The sequence below is a fragment of the Sinocyclocheilus grahami genome, unplaced genomic scaffold, assembly GCF_001515645.1.
Source record: "Sinocyclocheilus grahami isolate Dianchi unplaced genomic scaffold, SAMN03320097.WGS_v1.1 scaffold70.1, whole genome shotgun sequence".
Taxonomy (NCBI): Eukaryota; Metazoa; Chordata; class Actinopteri; order Cypriniformes; family Cyprinidae; genus Sinocyclocheilus; species Sinocyclocheilus grahami.
The window spans coordinates 283,330-299,327 of NW_015505249.1; the positions used below are offsets into that span (position 1 = coordinate 283,330).

Genomic DNA, 15,998 nt, shown 5'->3' on the forward strand with positions numbered 1-15,998 from the left:
TTTGATCAGTGCTCATGGGGGTCAAAACTCTCTTGCTTTCTATTATATTTGTGCATACATGTGGTAAGTGCATCAGTAATTAAAATGTATATGACTTTCATGGCTTGCTAATTTGCTTGAATTCATATTATATATTACTTTTTTAATGTTTAACTCAATACAGCACCATTAAACTTGGGGTGAAACAGATTAATTAATTTTTACATTTATGCAGGCAGATAAAAAATGCTGCATTTACTCAGTTACAATAGACAGGTTGCTAACAGTACTATTTACAGTAGATGGCCCTGTGTTTTGACTGGATTTATTAAGATAAACATGTTCTTCAAGGCTTCTTAGCAAATGTGTCACAGTTACTTTTATTTGTCTGGTAATGCCATCAAAACCTAAAGTTTTGTTTGTTTGGTTACAGATGGCTCTGAACGCAATTTCACTGTTACGACAGAGACCTATGACACAACAGAAAATGATTCCTTTTTGGATGGAGTGTTGTATGGAGTTTATTCTGGAAACTATTCTGAAACCTTATCCATAAACTATTCCATACCAGAGCCTCCAGGTAAAGTTTACAGACCTCCAGAAAAAGTTTACAACATCATGTGTTGTGAGATCATTATTACAGTTCATAATCAAATATTCCAAAACGGAAGAGCACATATGCAGATTGTACATAAGTGACTGGCCAGTGTTTGGGTGTTTAGAGGATTTTGGTTTTCTGTTTTAAACGTTATAACGAATCACAGGTGAAGCAAACAACTCTAGAAGTCACACAGAAAACATAGGTTCTGACAGAATGCTACCAGTATTTTTACTGTAAACAAAATATTTGTTGTAGTATGAATTGTCTAGTTCAACGGCATCATCTTAAGGACCTTCACATGTACTGCGCTTAAACCCGGGTTCCCTTTGAGGAACTCGAGCTGCGTTGAACGCTTTGGGAACACCTTCAGTGTGACCACGCTCTGAATCACGTGTGTAATCAGTCCAATAGATGGGCGAGACGTCACGGACGGGGTGACGTAGCGACCAGGAAGCTATAAAAGCACGTGCGGTGGAAACAGATGCAGCTTCTGTCATTCGGCTAGTTCGGTCATTATCTGCTGGTCCGCCATTTTTGGGCACCGAACGGGCCACTCCTATTACACCGGAGGTCAGTCTCGAGAGACTGATTACCTTAGTAGATTTTCTGGCAGTGTGGAAACTTCTGCCGAATATCTCACGTTGGGTCCTGCAGAATGTAGGAAGAGGTTACAGAATTCAATTCGGTTCTCCACCGCCTCGTTCCCACCCTGGTGGGTCCAGAGCAGGCTCTGGTATTACAAAGTAAATACTCTCTTGAGGAAGGAGGCCATCGAGGTGGGCCCTCCTCTCGACAGAGAGTCCTGGTTCTACAGCCGGTACTTTATTGTTCCAAAGAAGGATGCAGGGTTGCGTCCCATTTTAGATCTGCATCCGTTGAACTGCCCAGTCATGCGACTGAAGTTCAGAATGCTCACACTCAAGCAAGTGGTGTCTCAGATCAAGTCTGAGGACTGGTTTGTCTCAATTGATCTAAAAGTTGCATAATTCCATGTCTCCATCCTTCCTCAACACAGGAAGTTCCTGCGGTTTGCTTTCAGGGGTGAAGCTTACCAATATCAGGTTCTTCCGTTCGGCCTTGCACTCTCACCCCAAACTTTCACGAAGTGTGTAGATGCTGCTCTGGCTCAACTGTGACTCCAGGCCATCTGCATACTCAACTATGTCGACGATTGGTTGATTCTAGCTCAATCGGAGCAGATAGTGGTTCGGCATCGAGATGTCATTCTCACCCATAGTCTCTTGAGGAAGGAGGCCATCGAGGTGGGCCCTCCTCTCGACAGAGAGTCCTGGTTCTACAGCCGGTACTTTATTGTTCCAAAGAAGGATGCAGGGTTGCGTCCCATTTTAGATCTGCATCCGTTGAACTGCCCAGTCATGCGACTGAAGTTCAGAATGCTCACACTCAAGCAAGTGGTGTCTCAGATCAAGTCCGAGGACTGGTTTGTCTCAATTGATCTAAAAGTTGCATAATTCCATGTCTCCATCCTTCCTCAACACAGGAAGTTCCTGCGGTTTGCTTTCAGGCGTGAAGCTTACCAATATCAGGTTCTTCCGTTCGGCCTTGCACTCTCACCCCAAACTTTCACGAAGTGTGTAGATGCTGCTCTGGCTCAACTGTGACTCCAGGCCATCTGCATACTCAACTATGTCGACGATTGGTTGATTCTAGCTCAATCGGAGCAGATAGTGGTTCGGCATCGAGATGTCATTCTCACCCATATGAAAGAGGAAGTTCAGAATGCTCACACTCAAGCAAGTGGTGTCTCAGATCAAGTCTGAGGACTGGTTTGTCTCAATTGATCTAAAAGTTGCATAATTCCATGTCTCCATCCTTCCTCAACACAGGAAGTTCCTGCGGTTTGCTTTCAGGGGTGAAGCTTACCAATATCAGGTTCTTCCGTTCGGCCTTGCACTCTCACCCCAAACTTTCACGAAGTGTGTAGATGCTGCTCTGGCTCAACTGTGACTCCAGGCCATCTGCATACTCAACTATGTCGACGATTGGTTGATTCTAGCTCAATCGGAGCAGATAGTGGTTCGGCATCGAGATGTCATTCTCACCCATATGAAAGAGTTGGGGTTAAGACTAAACGCCAAGAAAAGTGTGCTTTCTCCATCACAGAGGACCACTTATCTGGGCATTGTGTGGAATTCGACCACGATGCAGGCACAGATCAAGTCGATCCTCACTGCAGTCGCGAGAGTCAGAGAAGGCCGGTCACTCACTTTTGGCCTGCTGAACATGAGACCCCTACAGTAGTGGCTCAAGACCAAAGGGTTTACCCCGAGGGGAAATCCGCTTCACATGATCAAGGTCACGCGGCGATGCTTTCGTGCCTTAGACATGTGGAGGAAACCTTGGTTCTTGTCACAGGGCCCGGTGCTGGGAGCTCCTTGTCATCGTGTAACGTTAATGATGGACGCGTTCCTAACCGGTTGGGTTGCAGTCATGAGTGGCCACCCTGAGAGGCCATCATGTGTTGGTGTGCACCGAGAACACAGTGGTGATCTCTTACATCAACCACCAGGGAGGTCTGCGTTCGCGCCCCCTGTACAGGCTGGAAGGGAAACTCCTCTCGCTGAGAGCAGTGCACATCCCTGGGCATCTCAATCAGGGAGCAGACATCCTGTCGAGGCAGGGGCCCGGGCCAGGGGAATGGAGACTCCACCCATATGTGGTGTGTCAGATTTGGAGAATGTTTGGCCACGCTCAGGTGGATCTGTTTGCGACTCAGGAGACATCGCACCATCTCCTCTGGTCCTCTCTGACTCATTCAACAACTGAGGTTGTTGAGACCATCCTCCAATCCAGAGCTTCCTCAACTAGGAAACTCTATGCCCTGAAGTGGAGACTCTTCACTTCTTGGTGCGGAGACTGCCAGCTCGACCCAGTTAACTGCCCGGTTGGTTCAGTGCTGGAGTTCCTGCAGGCTCGATTCTCTGCGGGGTTGACCCACTCCACCTTGAAGGTGTACGTGGCGGCCATAGCTGCTTACCACGCCCCTCTTGGGGGTCGGTCTGTGGGAAGACACCCCCTGGTTACACGTTTCCTCCACGGTGTGCTGAGGCTAAGGCCTCCGGTACTATCTCGTGTCCCTCTGTGGGATTTGGCTGTGGTGCTAGAGGCTCTCTGCAAACCTCTATTTGAACCACTGGAGGAGGTTTCAGATCGAGTTCTGACACTTAAGACTCACTTCCTATTAGCCATTTCATCGCTTAAAAGAGTAGGAGACCTGCAGGCCCTGTCAGTGGCCAAAGCCAAAGCTTTTCTGTACCCCAGGTCGGGGTACGTCCCTAAAGTGCCCTCCTCTGTACCATGACCCGTCGTACTACAGGCCTTCTGTCCTCCTCCCTTTCGGGACCCTGACCAGCAGAAGCTTAATTGCATGGGCAGTGCGAGCACTGGACACATACGTCCACAGAGTTGCCATGTGGAGGAATCTGACCAATAATTTGTTTGCTTTGGTCCTTCCAAGAAAGGTCTGCCTGCTATTAAGCAGACCCTCAGTCGGTGGATCGTTGATGCCATCTCTATATCGTATGAGTCCTCTGGTCTCCCCTCGCCCTTGGGGGTCAAGGCTCACTCTACCCGAAGTTTGGTGGCCTCCAAGGCCTTCCTGTCGGGTGTGGCTATGCAGGATGTTTGTAACGCTGCGGGTTGGTCTACACCACTCACTTTTGTGAGGTTCTATGGCCTCGATGTTCGTACTGCTCCTGGTTCCTCCGTCCTCTTCCTCTCGTAATTGTGCTATGTAAATACACACTACGCAGGGACATGAAAGTCTGGCGGTTTGGGCATTCTCGTTCGCAATGCGTTCGACGCAGCTCAAGTTCCTGAAGGGGAACACCTCAAGGTTATGTATGTAACCCTAGTTCCCAGAGGAAATGAGACGCTGTGTCTCCTGCCATACTTCCGGCATCCCTGCGAGCGCTTCCCTCATTCTACCAGAAGCTGCTGCTGTTTCCACCGCACATGCTTTTATAGCTTCCTGGTCACTACATCAGCCCGTCCGTGACATCTCTCCCGTATATTGGACTGATTACACACGTGAATCAGAGCGTGGTCACGCTAAAAGCGTTCCCAAAGCGTTCGACATGGCGTCTCGTTTTCTTGGGGAACTAGGGTTGCATACGTAACCTTGAGGCGTTTTTACCTCGAGTTATGAAACTTTGACCCGGAGCAGGACTTAGCAGAGATTCTGTGGTGTCAAACTTGTACAGTGTGAAACGATGCAATGTTATTTCTAGATAATTGGCAACATGCAGTCGCGTGCTTTGTACAGTCACAGAAACACGCACATTGTATAAACAGTAGTGTCAGCATTTCAGGGGAAAATGGTAAATAGAGGCGGAAAACGCTTCAAATCAAGAGAAGAGCTCTTCATCCTTACCTTTATATTCCAAAACATCTGTTCTGGAAAACTTTAGAGTATAATGCTCACTGCTAGAGCCATTATGTAAACAGGTCGCGAGCTTCGTTCATCCAACGAATATGCAAATAAGAACCTTTACCCAGGGTTTAGGAATGTACACTGCAGTGTGAAACTCGAAGCAAGGCAACCCAGGATTCCGATTACCCGGGGTTTAGAATGATTAAGAGTTAACTATTTCAAGTGTGAAAAGCCCTCTATTCACCTATATTTGTCTGGCTGTGTTGAGAAGTTTCACTGTTGTTGTTGTTTTTATTTATTTATTCATGTTTGCACGTTTATTTACAGATTCAATCATTGCTCGCATTTTCAAAGTCATTGAAGAAATTATTACATTTAGACAGCCACGTAACCGCACTGATTTGGATGCAGTGAACTGCAACAAGACTTCACAGGATGCATATAATATCACAGCAGACGCTGTTCTCTTCCTCAGAGGCCTGCTGGTTACACGCCTCATGCCCTCATTTTACATCATCATCATCCTCATTAGTTTTCCCCTGAATGCTTTGGCCCTAGTGACGTTCACCTGTAAGATTCGAGAGAAGAAACCAGCTGTGATCTACATGTCTCACCTGGCATGTGTGGATGTGCTCTTTACCCTGCTGCTGCCTCTGAAGATCCACTACCACCTGAATGCTTCAGATTGGGTGTTCGGTGAGGCGGCGTGTCGTGTGCTCAGTGCAGCTTACTACTGCTACATGTACTGCTCCATACTGCTGATGATGAGCATGAGTGTGGACAGGCTGCTGGCCGTGGTGTTTCCCATCGCCTCTCTGACCTGGAGGAGCACAAGGAAAGCCACATGTGTGTGTGTGCTGGTCTGGCTGCTGGCGCTTGCTGGTACAGTACCACTTCTCTCCATAACACAAACATTCAAGATAAAGGATGTGGGCGTCACCTGCCATGACGTGCTGTATCACACACAGGTGTATGCATACCTGTTCTCCATCCTCTCCTGCCTCTACTTCTTCTTGCCTCTGATCATCACCATAGTGAGTTACTCTACCATAATATATGTGCTCACTACCAAGAATGATCACTTGGCAACATCATACCCAGACAAGCGAAGGAGAGCTGTGATTATGGCTATCGGTGTGCTGAGTGAGTTTGTAATGTGCTTTGCACCAACAAATGGCATCTTGTTGTACCACTGTGTTCGTTTAGCCACTGGAATCGTAGCTTAAAGTTGAGCCACTGATGTCACATGGACTGTTTTACCGATGTCCTTACTACGTTTCTGGACCTGGGAACATTACAGTTGCGTTGCTGTCTGTGCAGGGTCTGAGAGCTCTCAGATTCCATCAAAAATATCTTAATTTGTGTTCTGAAGATGAACGAAGGCCTTACGGGTTTGGAACGACACGAGGGTGAGTAATTAAGTACAGAATTTGCATTTTTGGGTGAACTAACCCTTTAAATATACTAACGGTCATATAAACTACAAAAATGACAAAGTTGTCCTGGCAGTCAAATAAACAAAAAATACTGAATACAGTATAAAGGCAGGTCTTTGGGCGTGTCAAGGCATTATATAATGAAATAATTTTGGAGCTTTAGGGAAGACAACAAAATAAATCATCATTCGTCTATCTCTCATTCGGAGCTGTGATGTCTGTCAATTACAGCTCGATTTCTCATTTGCGCTGTAGCAATGAATAGGAATGAATCTGGGTTCAGTCGAGGGTGGACGATCCAGTGATGTCACCATACTGTATAAATCTGAGCCTCTCCTCACAGAAAAGACTGAGCGCTCAGAGAGTGAAGAAGCAGTGTCTGTAAAGAGATTCATCTTCAGTTAGGAAGTGACCCCTGATCGGTACTCATGGGGGTCAAAACTATCTTGTTTTCCATTATACTTCTGCATGCATGCACTGCCACCTTTAACGGTAAGTACATCAGTGCGTGACAGATGTTTGGCTTTTAATTGTAGTCTTTTGATGGTGTTTAACTATGCAGATGAAACCTTGACTGTATCGTATTATGTGTGTAAGGAAGATTGTTTTATGTAAATTGCTGGTTTACATTGTATAAAAAAGAAAGATTTTTTTACTTTAAACTAGCTTCTTTTTCATATACTATGGTATCATTTTAATTTACTATGGTATTTTTTACTTTAAACTAAATTGGCTTTATTTTAATATAATATGGTATACTATTTCTTTCATAATTTACTCGCTCTCATATCTTTGCAAACATGTATGACTTTCTTCCTTTGAAAAATAAAATAAGATTTCTTTGAGAAATGTCATAAATTTTTCTCCATACAATGAAAGCCAATTGGTAGCCATAACTGTTTAATTACCAACATTCAAAATAATATCTTTAGATTTTTCATTTTTGGATGAACTATCCCTTTAAATGTCCTACCAATGACAAGTACTGCAAGCTATTTTAACTTTTTATGTAGGCTAGAAGTTCATATGAATTATTTACAATGCACTGACATCTGCAAATTAATGTAAAGTGTTGCTGTTATGTTATGCCACTTTCTGACATGATATTTTACATAAAGAACCTTCACTGCATTTACGTCACATCATATGGTAATTTCCTGTGAGCACTGGACTTTTAGCAATGCCTTCTATGAGCATGCATGTCTTAAGAGTTTATTTTTCTGTTTTTCCTTAGAATCATTAAACAATCTGCATGAAATTAACTGCTAAGAGCAGTGGTGTTCTGAAATTAGAAGACAAAGTCCTCATATATATTTTTTATTAAATGTAAACTCATGTCCCAGTCACATTTTCTTGGTTAAATAAACATTAAAAGGGTCATATATAAATCATCATTCGTCTATCTCTCATTCGGAGCTGTGATGTCTGTCAATTACAGCTCGATTTCTCATTTGCGCTGTAGCAATGAATAGGAATGAATCTGGGTTCAGTCGAGGGTGGACGATCCAGTGATGTCACCATACTGTATAAATCTGAGCCTCTCCTCACAGAAAAGACTGAGCGCTCAGAGAGTGAAGAAGCAGTGTCTGTAAAGAGATTCATCTTCAGTTAGGAAGTGACCCCTGATCGGTACTCATGGGGGTCAAAACTATCTTGTTTTCCATTATACTTCTGCATGCATGCACTGCCACCTTTAACGGTAAGTACATCAGTGCATGACAGATGTTTGGCTTTTAATTGTAGTCTTTTGATGGTGTTTAACTATGCAGATGAAACCTTGACTGTATCGTATTATGTGTGTAAGGAAGATTGTTTTATGTAAATTGCTGGTTTACATTGTATAAAAAAAGAAAGATTTTTTTACTTTAAACTAGCTTCTTTTTCATATACTATGGTATCATTTTAATTTACTATGGTATTTTTTACTTTAAACTAAATTGGCATAAAGGACCTACAATAATGTACAGTATTTTAAAAATAATGTGTTTTTTTTTACATTAAAGCATGTAAACATATTCTGTTACACCAAATACACCAAATAATGATCTTTAAAATAGCATCATATGACCCCTTTAATTACACTACCAGAATAAAAAAATCAATTTTGTATTTTTACATTAAAAATGTCATTAAAAATCCAAGTCGCGACTTCTAGCTTTGGGGTGCCTCAGGTCTCAGTTCTTGGACCACTTTTCTTCTCTGTCTACATGGCTTCACTAGGTCATTCAGAAACATGGCTTTTCATATCACTGCTATGCTGATGACACCGAACTCTACCTCTCATTCCATCCTGATGATCCGATGATAGCTGTTTGCATCTCAGCATGTCTATAAGTCATTTCTTACTGAATGAAGGACCATCACCTTCAACTCAACCTTGCCAAGACAGAACTGCTTGTGGTTTCAACAAAAGCCATCACTTCAACACAATTTCACTATCCAGTTTGGCACATCAACCATAACTCCTTCAAAAACAGCCAGAAACCTGGGAGTTGTGATTGATGATCATCTGAATTTTTCAGACCACATTGCAAAAACTGCCCAGTCCTACATATTTACTTTATACAACATTAGGAAGATCAGGTCCTTTCTTTCGGAACAGGTTACACAACTCCCTGTTCAATCTCTTGTTCTGTCCAGGCTGGACTATTGCAATGCTCTCTTAGCAGGTCTTCCAGCCAGTTCTATCAAACCTCTACAATTAATCCAGAATGCGGCTGCTAGATTAATCTCTAATGAGCCTAAAAGAATGCACGTCACACCTCGGTTCATCAGTTTGCACCGGCTACCAAAAGCTGCTTGCATAAAATTCAAGGCATTAAGGTTTAAAACCGCCACTGGCTCTGCACCCCTTTATCTTAATTCTCTACTTCAAACTTATGTGCCCTCTAGAAGCTTGTGTTCTGCAAGTGAACAGCGCATAATTGTGCCATCCCAAAGAGGCACAAAATCCCTTTCACAGACATTTACATTAACTGCTCCCTCATGGTGGAATGACCTGCCCAACTCAATCCGAGTAGCTATGTCCTTAGCCATCTTCAAGAAATGGTTAAAAACATGTCTTCCATCTTTATTTGACACTCTTAACTCTAGCACTCTCTTTATATATATATAGAGAGAGAGAGAGAGAGAGAGAGAGAGTCAAATAAAGATGGAAGACATGTTTTCATATCATAGATGATACACAGCACTTGCATATTATTGCTTTTTTTGATGGTTTTGATTGCTAATATTGTGCTAATTTGTAATTTGATTTGGATAAAAGTGTCTGCTAAATGACTAAATGTAAATGTAATTAAAATGGTATTCTATTTATTAAAACCAAGTAATAATCTCATCAATTTAGTGTTTTTAAGCATTTTACATTTATTCCAAAATAATAACAAAAGGCAGTAACAATTTTAACAATACATTTTATATATATGAACTGATGTTCAGCTGTTCTTTTTAATAATAAACTCATCAGTCTTCAGAGCATTGTAACATCGACTAACCATGTTCCATATGTTTTCGCCCTTCACCGTGTGTCAGCGACCACTCCTCCGTTGTTGAGAGCCAGACAAGCAAGTTTGTGTGATCTTTCCCTGACTGAATACCCATTGTACAGTCCACACTTTGATTGATGCCTTTTGATTGATGTCTTTCTGTCCCTCTGGCTCCTCCCTCCGGCTCCACCTTCGTCCTTTGTCGCTCCGGCTCCGCCTAGGCCCTCTGGATCCACAGTGTCACCCTGGCTCTGCGGCTGCTTGTCTCCAACCTGTGCTCCTACTCCACCGGCGTCATCTCTGTCAGTCAGCCCCCTGGTGTCGCCTGGCCAAACTCCACCATGGCTCCTCCCTCCGGTGACTCCACCGTGGCCCGCTTTCCTGACTGGACTCTGGTTCCCCACCTGACTCCTCCTGCTCCGGGTTCCTCCCTGGCTCCTTCTCCATCTACTCCACCCTGGCCCAATGAACTGTGCCCCTTTTCCATTGACTGCCCCACGACCGCCTCCTGAAAACCCACCAACCCTCCCTCCGTTGGACTATTTGTCGCCGCGAGGACGCGCCATTCTGGCAGGGGGCGAACTGTCACGGTTCTGTTCTGTTCTGGTTCCGTTTCAGTCTCCACATTTCCCTGAGTTCCCGTGTCTATTAGTTTCCATGGTTTTTGATTAATTAGCTCCACACATGTTTCAGTTCTCCCTAATTACGTTTCTGTACTTAAGTCCTGTGTTCTCCCCTGGGGCCTGATGTATAAACGTTGCGTATGCACAAAATGGGCATGGAAATGTGCGTACGCAAATTTCCACGCACATATCGGGATTTATAAAAAATAAACTAGGCGGAAATATGTGCGCACCATACGGACACTCTGTACCATACATACGCACTCTTTTACTGGAGTGAGCGAAGTAAGGAAGCAAACAGAATGATTTTAAAGTCTGTTTTACATTTGACATACACATTTAGATTAAATATGACACTCTGAATAATTAAGTTAAGCACTGAAATTGCATGCAATTATTATCCAGAAATTACACCATTTGTATATGAATTTAAACAGAAATATTTGCAATGGATGTGCTGCTTTCGAACAATTTTCCTGTGGTAGGATATGTGATTAAATGTTTTAATCACAGCAAGGATTGCTTGGCATATGACAATTCCGCTTTAAACTGTATTCTAAATAGCAAAACTCATGTTCTGAGAAAATACTTTTGCACGAATAATGATCATTGATGTGAACTTGACTTCGTCTGATGGCTTTGGAACATAGGCGGTAACGCCTGACATAAGGATGTGCTCGTTGATCAAACAGTCCATTGGCTATTTTGCCAAGTAAGACATGTTCCTGGATCAACATCTTTTGTTTATCCTGGATCAACATTACTATCCAAAAATATAGACAAAACCGAATCCCTACCCCTAAACTTACACCCACCCATAATTTATTCCTAAAATCAGTGTGAAATGATAGCTGATTAACAAGGGTGTAGAAGCATCTAACCCTGATCGTAAGCCTAAAACGGATATTTCCTGAAAAGTTAACCCTCAATTCTGATTGGAATTATTATCCAGAAATTACACCATTTGTATATGAATTTAAACAGAAATATTTGCAATGGATGTGCTGCTTTCGAACAATTTTCCTGTGGTAGGCTATGTGATTAAAGGTTTTAATCACAGCAAGGATTGCTTGGCATATGACAATTCCGCTTTAAACTGTATTCTAAATAGCAAAACTCATGTTCTGAGAAAATACTTTTGCACGAATAATGATCATTGATGTGAACTTGACTTCGTCTGATGGCTTTGGAACATAGGCGGTAACGCCTGACATAAGGATGTGCTCGTTGATCAAACAGTCCATTGGCTATTTTGCCAAGTAAGACATGTTCCTGGATCAACATCTTTTGTTTATCCTGGATCAACATTACTATCCAAAAATATAGACAAAACCGAATCCCTACCCCTAAACTTACACCCACCCATAATTTATTCCTAAAATCAGTGTGAAATGATAGCTGATTAACAAGGGTGTAGAAGCATCTAACCCTGATCGTAAGCCTAAAACGGATATTTCCTGAAAAGTTAACCCTCAATTCTGATTGGTTAATTGGAATGTTGATCCAGGAACATGTTGTACTTGGTGAAATCATGGTCACCAGTTTGAAAAGGTTCGATGACAGTAGAACCTCTGTTCACAGGTGTCGCGCACAGACAGCAGCCTAATGATAACCCCTTTCGTGCTCTACCCAATATTGAATGAATGAATGATGCATTTATATAGTGCTTTATTGTGTATTGTTGTACACCCAAAGCGCTTTACAATCATGTGGGGGGGTCTCTCCTCAACCATCACCAGTTTGTGACAAACACCATATTTAAAAGATATGTTTTATTTTCAAAATGTTTTGTTATTGACTGTTATATTGGCTGTGAGTCAGACAGCTATTTACACTGCAAAAAAAAATAAGGCCTATCTTTTTCCATAAAAATATAGGCTATTAACATTCTAAAATATGTTTACCTTTTTGGCAAATTGCATAAATTAGAATAAGGATGTCTCAAAATGCATTTATAGTCAGTATCTCATATTTTCCTAACGTATTGTACCATTAACTACGTTAAAAATGGTGTCACGTGGATGGGAATATGCATGGAAATGATATGCAGATGAAGTTATGCATAGTAAAACTAGGCGTTGTAAGCTCCATATATGGTGATTTTGGGGAAGAGATTGTGCATGTACGCACAATCTTCCTCTGACAGGGATTTATAAAAGGATTTTTGCGTAGGTTCTGGCGTTTTGTGCGTACGCCAAATCTAGCTTTTGTGCGTACGTACACTTTTAGGATAAAATCTATGGAAAGTTTTATACGAGGCCCCTGGTCCTTTGTCCACTACTAATGTTGATTTGCATTTGTGTTGCTGACTGTTGGATTTACTCCTGGATTCATGATTAAATACCCTGTTGACTCTGTTCCTTCATTGTGCGCTTAATTTCTAACCAGCTCACATGTTACAATTATAGTACATAGATCAATTAATAGCACACGGTTAACATCTCCACGTGACACTATCTGACTATCCCTCCAGAATTTCATGTATCAACATACCTGTACAGTTCATCTTAATTATGGTACCATATACAGTTTAGGGTATTTCAAGTGCAGTTTATTATTTGTCAAGTCAAGTCAAGTTTATTTGTACAGCGCTTTTCACGATACAAATCATTGCAAAGCAACTTTACAGCAAATTAAGTTTCTACAATATTTAGTGGTAGCTTATCAGTGGTGACTGTCAATTAATGTACATATGGCTAAAAATCAATTTAAGACCTAATAAAACAGACGATGAACAATATTAACAGCAATTATTATATGATGCAATCAAACTTATAGCAAAATGTGGTAGTTCTGTATGTTGTTTCAGGGTTGGCATCATCTGAGGTCCTCTGAGGGGTTGGCATCATCTCTTCTCAGGTGTTCTGGATCCAGACTGAAGCTTGTGTAAATCCTAGTTACCACGGGATGTTAATCCCGTGGCAAAAGACAGAGAAACAAATACAAACATAATTAGCGTAGCTGCTGTTCCAACCAAGCAAAAATGATTTGTGTAACCCAAACTAACGAATAATAATGTGCATTTGATTAGATATAACTGCAGTAAAAGAGTATGACTGCAGTAAAAGATTATGAGATGCATTATTTGAATGCTTGGCCAAAGAGATGTGTCTTTAATCTAGATTTAAACAGAGAGAGAGTGTCTGAACCCCGAACGGTATCAGGAAGGCTATTCCAGAGTTTGGGAGCCAAATGCGAAAAAGCTCTACCTCCTTTAGTGGACTTTGATATCCTAGGTACTACCAAAAGTCCAGAATTTTGCGACCTTAGGGAGCGTGATGGATTGTAGCGTGGTAGAAGACTAGTTAGGTACGCAGGAGCTAACCCATTAAGGGCCTTATAGGCAAGTAATAATATTTTGTAACTGATACGGAACTTAACAGGTAGCCAGTGCAGAGACTGTAAAATTGGGGTAATATGATCATATTTTCTTGACCTGGTAAGGACTCTAGCCGCTGCATTTTGGACTACCTGTAGCTTGTTTATTGAAGATGCAGGACAACCACCTAGAAGTGCATTACAATAGTCCAGTCTAGAGGTCATGAATGCATGAACTAGCTTTTCTGCATCAGAAACAGGTATCATGTTTCGTAACTTGGCAATGTTTCTAAGATGGAAGAATGCCGTTTTTGTAACATGGGAAATATGATTTTCAAAAGACAAGTTGCTATCTAATATAACACCCAGATTTTTGACTGTAGAGGAAGTAACCGTACATCCATCTAGTTGCAAATTGTAATCCACGAGATTCGGCGTACTGTCTTTTGGTCCAATAAGTAATATCTCTGTCTTATCCGAATTTAATAGGAGAAAATTATTGGTCATCCATTCTTTTACATTTTTAACACACTCCGTTAGCTTAGATAATTTAGAAGTTTCATCTGGTCTTGTTGAGATATATAGTTGAGTATCATCGGCATAACAGTGGAAACTAATCCCGTATTTCCTAATAATATTACCAAGTGGCAACATGTATATCGAAAATAGCAGAGGACCTAGGACAGATCCTTGTGGCACTCCATATTTTACTGGTGATAATTGAGATGACTCCCCATTTAAATGAACAATGTGGTAGCGATCGGACAGGTAGGATCTAAACCATCTTAAAGCCTGCCCTTGAATACCTGTATAGTTTTGTAATCGATCTATCAGTATGTCATGATCTATAGTATCGAATGCAGCACTAAGATCAAGTAAAACTAGCAATGAGACACAGCCTTGGTCTGACGCAAGAAGCAAGTCATTTGTAATTTTAACAAGTGCAGTTTCTGTGCTATGGTGGGGCCTGAAACCTGACTGAAATTCTTCATAGAGATAATTTTTTTGCAGGAAGGAGCACAATTGAGCAGACACAACTTTTTCTAAAATTTTAGACATAAAAGGAAGATTTGAGATGGGTCTGTAATTAGCCAGTTCACTAGGATCTAGTTGTGGTTTCTTAATAAGAGGCTTAATAACCGCCAGCTTGAATGGTTTTGGGACGTGACCTAAAGACAACGACGAGTTAATAATATTGAGAAGCGGTTCTTCTGCTACAGGTAACAACTCTTTCAGTAATTTAGTGGGTACAGGATCTAACAGGCATGTTGTTGGTTTAGATGCAGTAATAAGTTTATTTAGCTCTTCCTGTCCTATAGCTGTAAAGCACTGCAGTTTATCTTTTGGTGCGATGAATGAAGCTAAAGTATTATACGCTGTAGAATCTACATTTGCTATTGTATTTCTGATGTTATCTATTTTATCAGTGAAGAAATTCATAAAGTCATTACTATTAAACTGTGCGGGAATATTTAGATCGGGTGGCGTCTGGTTATTTGTTAATCTAGCCACTGTGCTAAATAAAAACCTAGGATTGTTTTGGTTATTTTCTATGAGTTTGTGGATATGCTCGGCCCTGGCAGCTTTTAGAGCCTGTCTATAGCTGGACATACTGTTTTTCCACGCAATTATAAAATCTTCCAAGTTAGTTTTTCTCCATTTGCGCTCAAGACTACGAGTTTTTTTCTTGAGAGAATGGGTATTACTGTTGTACCATGGCGCAGTACGTTTTTCTCTAACCTTTTTCAATTTGATGGGGGCAACAGCTTCTAATGTATTAGAGAAGATAGTGCCCATGTTGCTAGTTATTTCATCTAGTTCATGTGTACTTATGGGTACACAGAGCAGTTGAGATAAATCAGGCAGGTTATTTGTGAATCTGTCTTTGGTGCCTGGAACAATAGTTCTGCCCGGACGATAACGCAGAGCCATATAGTTAATATCAGTAATACGCAGCATGCACGATACAAGGAAATGGTCAGTAACATCATCACTTTGAGGTACGATATCTATATCAGTAAGATCAATTCCATGCGATATAATTAAATCTAGCGTATGATTAAAACGATGAGTGGGCCCGGTAACATTTTGCTTGACTCCAAAAGAGTTTATTAGGTCAGTAAACGCAAGTCCTAATGCATAATTTGTATTATCAACGTGAAT

General features: G+C 41.6%; 1 protein-coding gene across 1 annotated transcript; it reads left to right on the forward strand.

Moving 5' to 3' along the window:
• Nucleotides 1-1,956: 1,956 nt before the first annotated feature.
• Nucleotides 1,957-6,199, forward strand: LOC107585423 (proteinase-activated receptor 1-like). Its single transcript, XM_016272442.1, has 4 exons — nt 1,957-2,021; nt 2,428-2,521; nt 4,059-4,239; nt 5,301-6,199. The coding sequence occupies exons 1-4, from the start codon at nt 1,957-1,959 to the stop codon at nt 6,197-6,199; spliced, it is 1,239 nt and encodes a 412-aa protein (XP_016127928.1).
• Nucleotides 6,200-15,998: the final 9,799 nt, after the last annotated feature.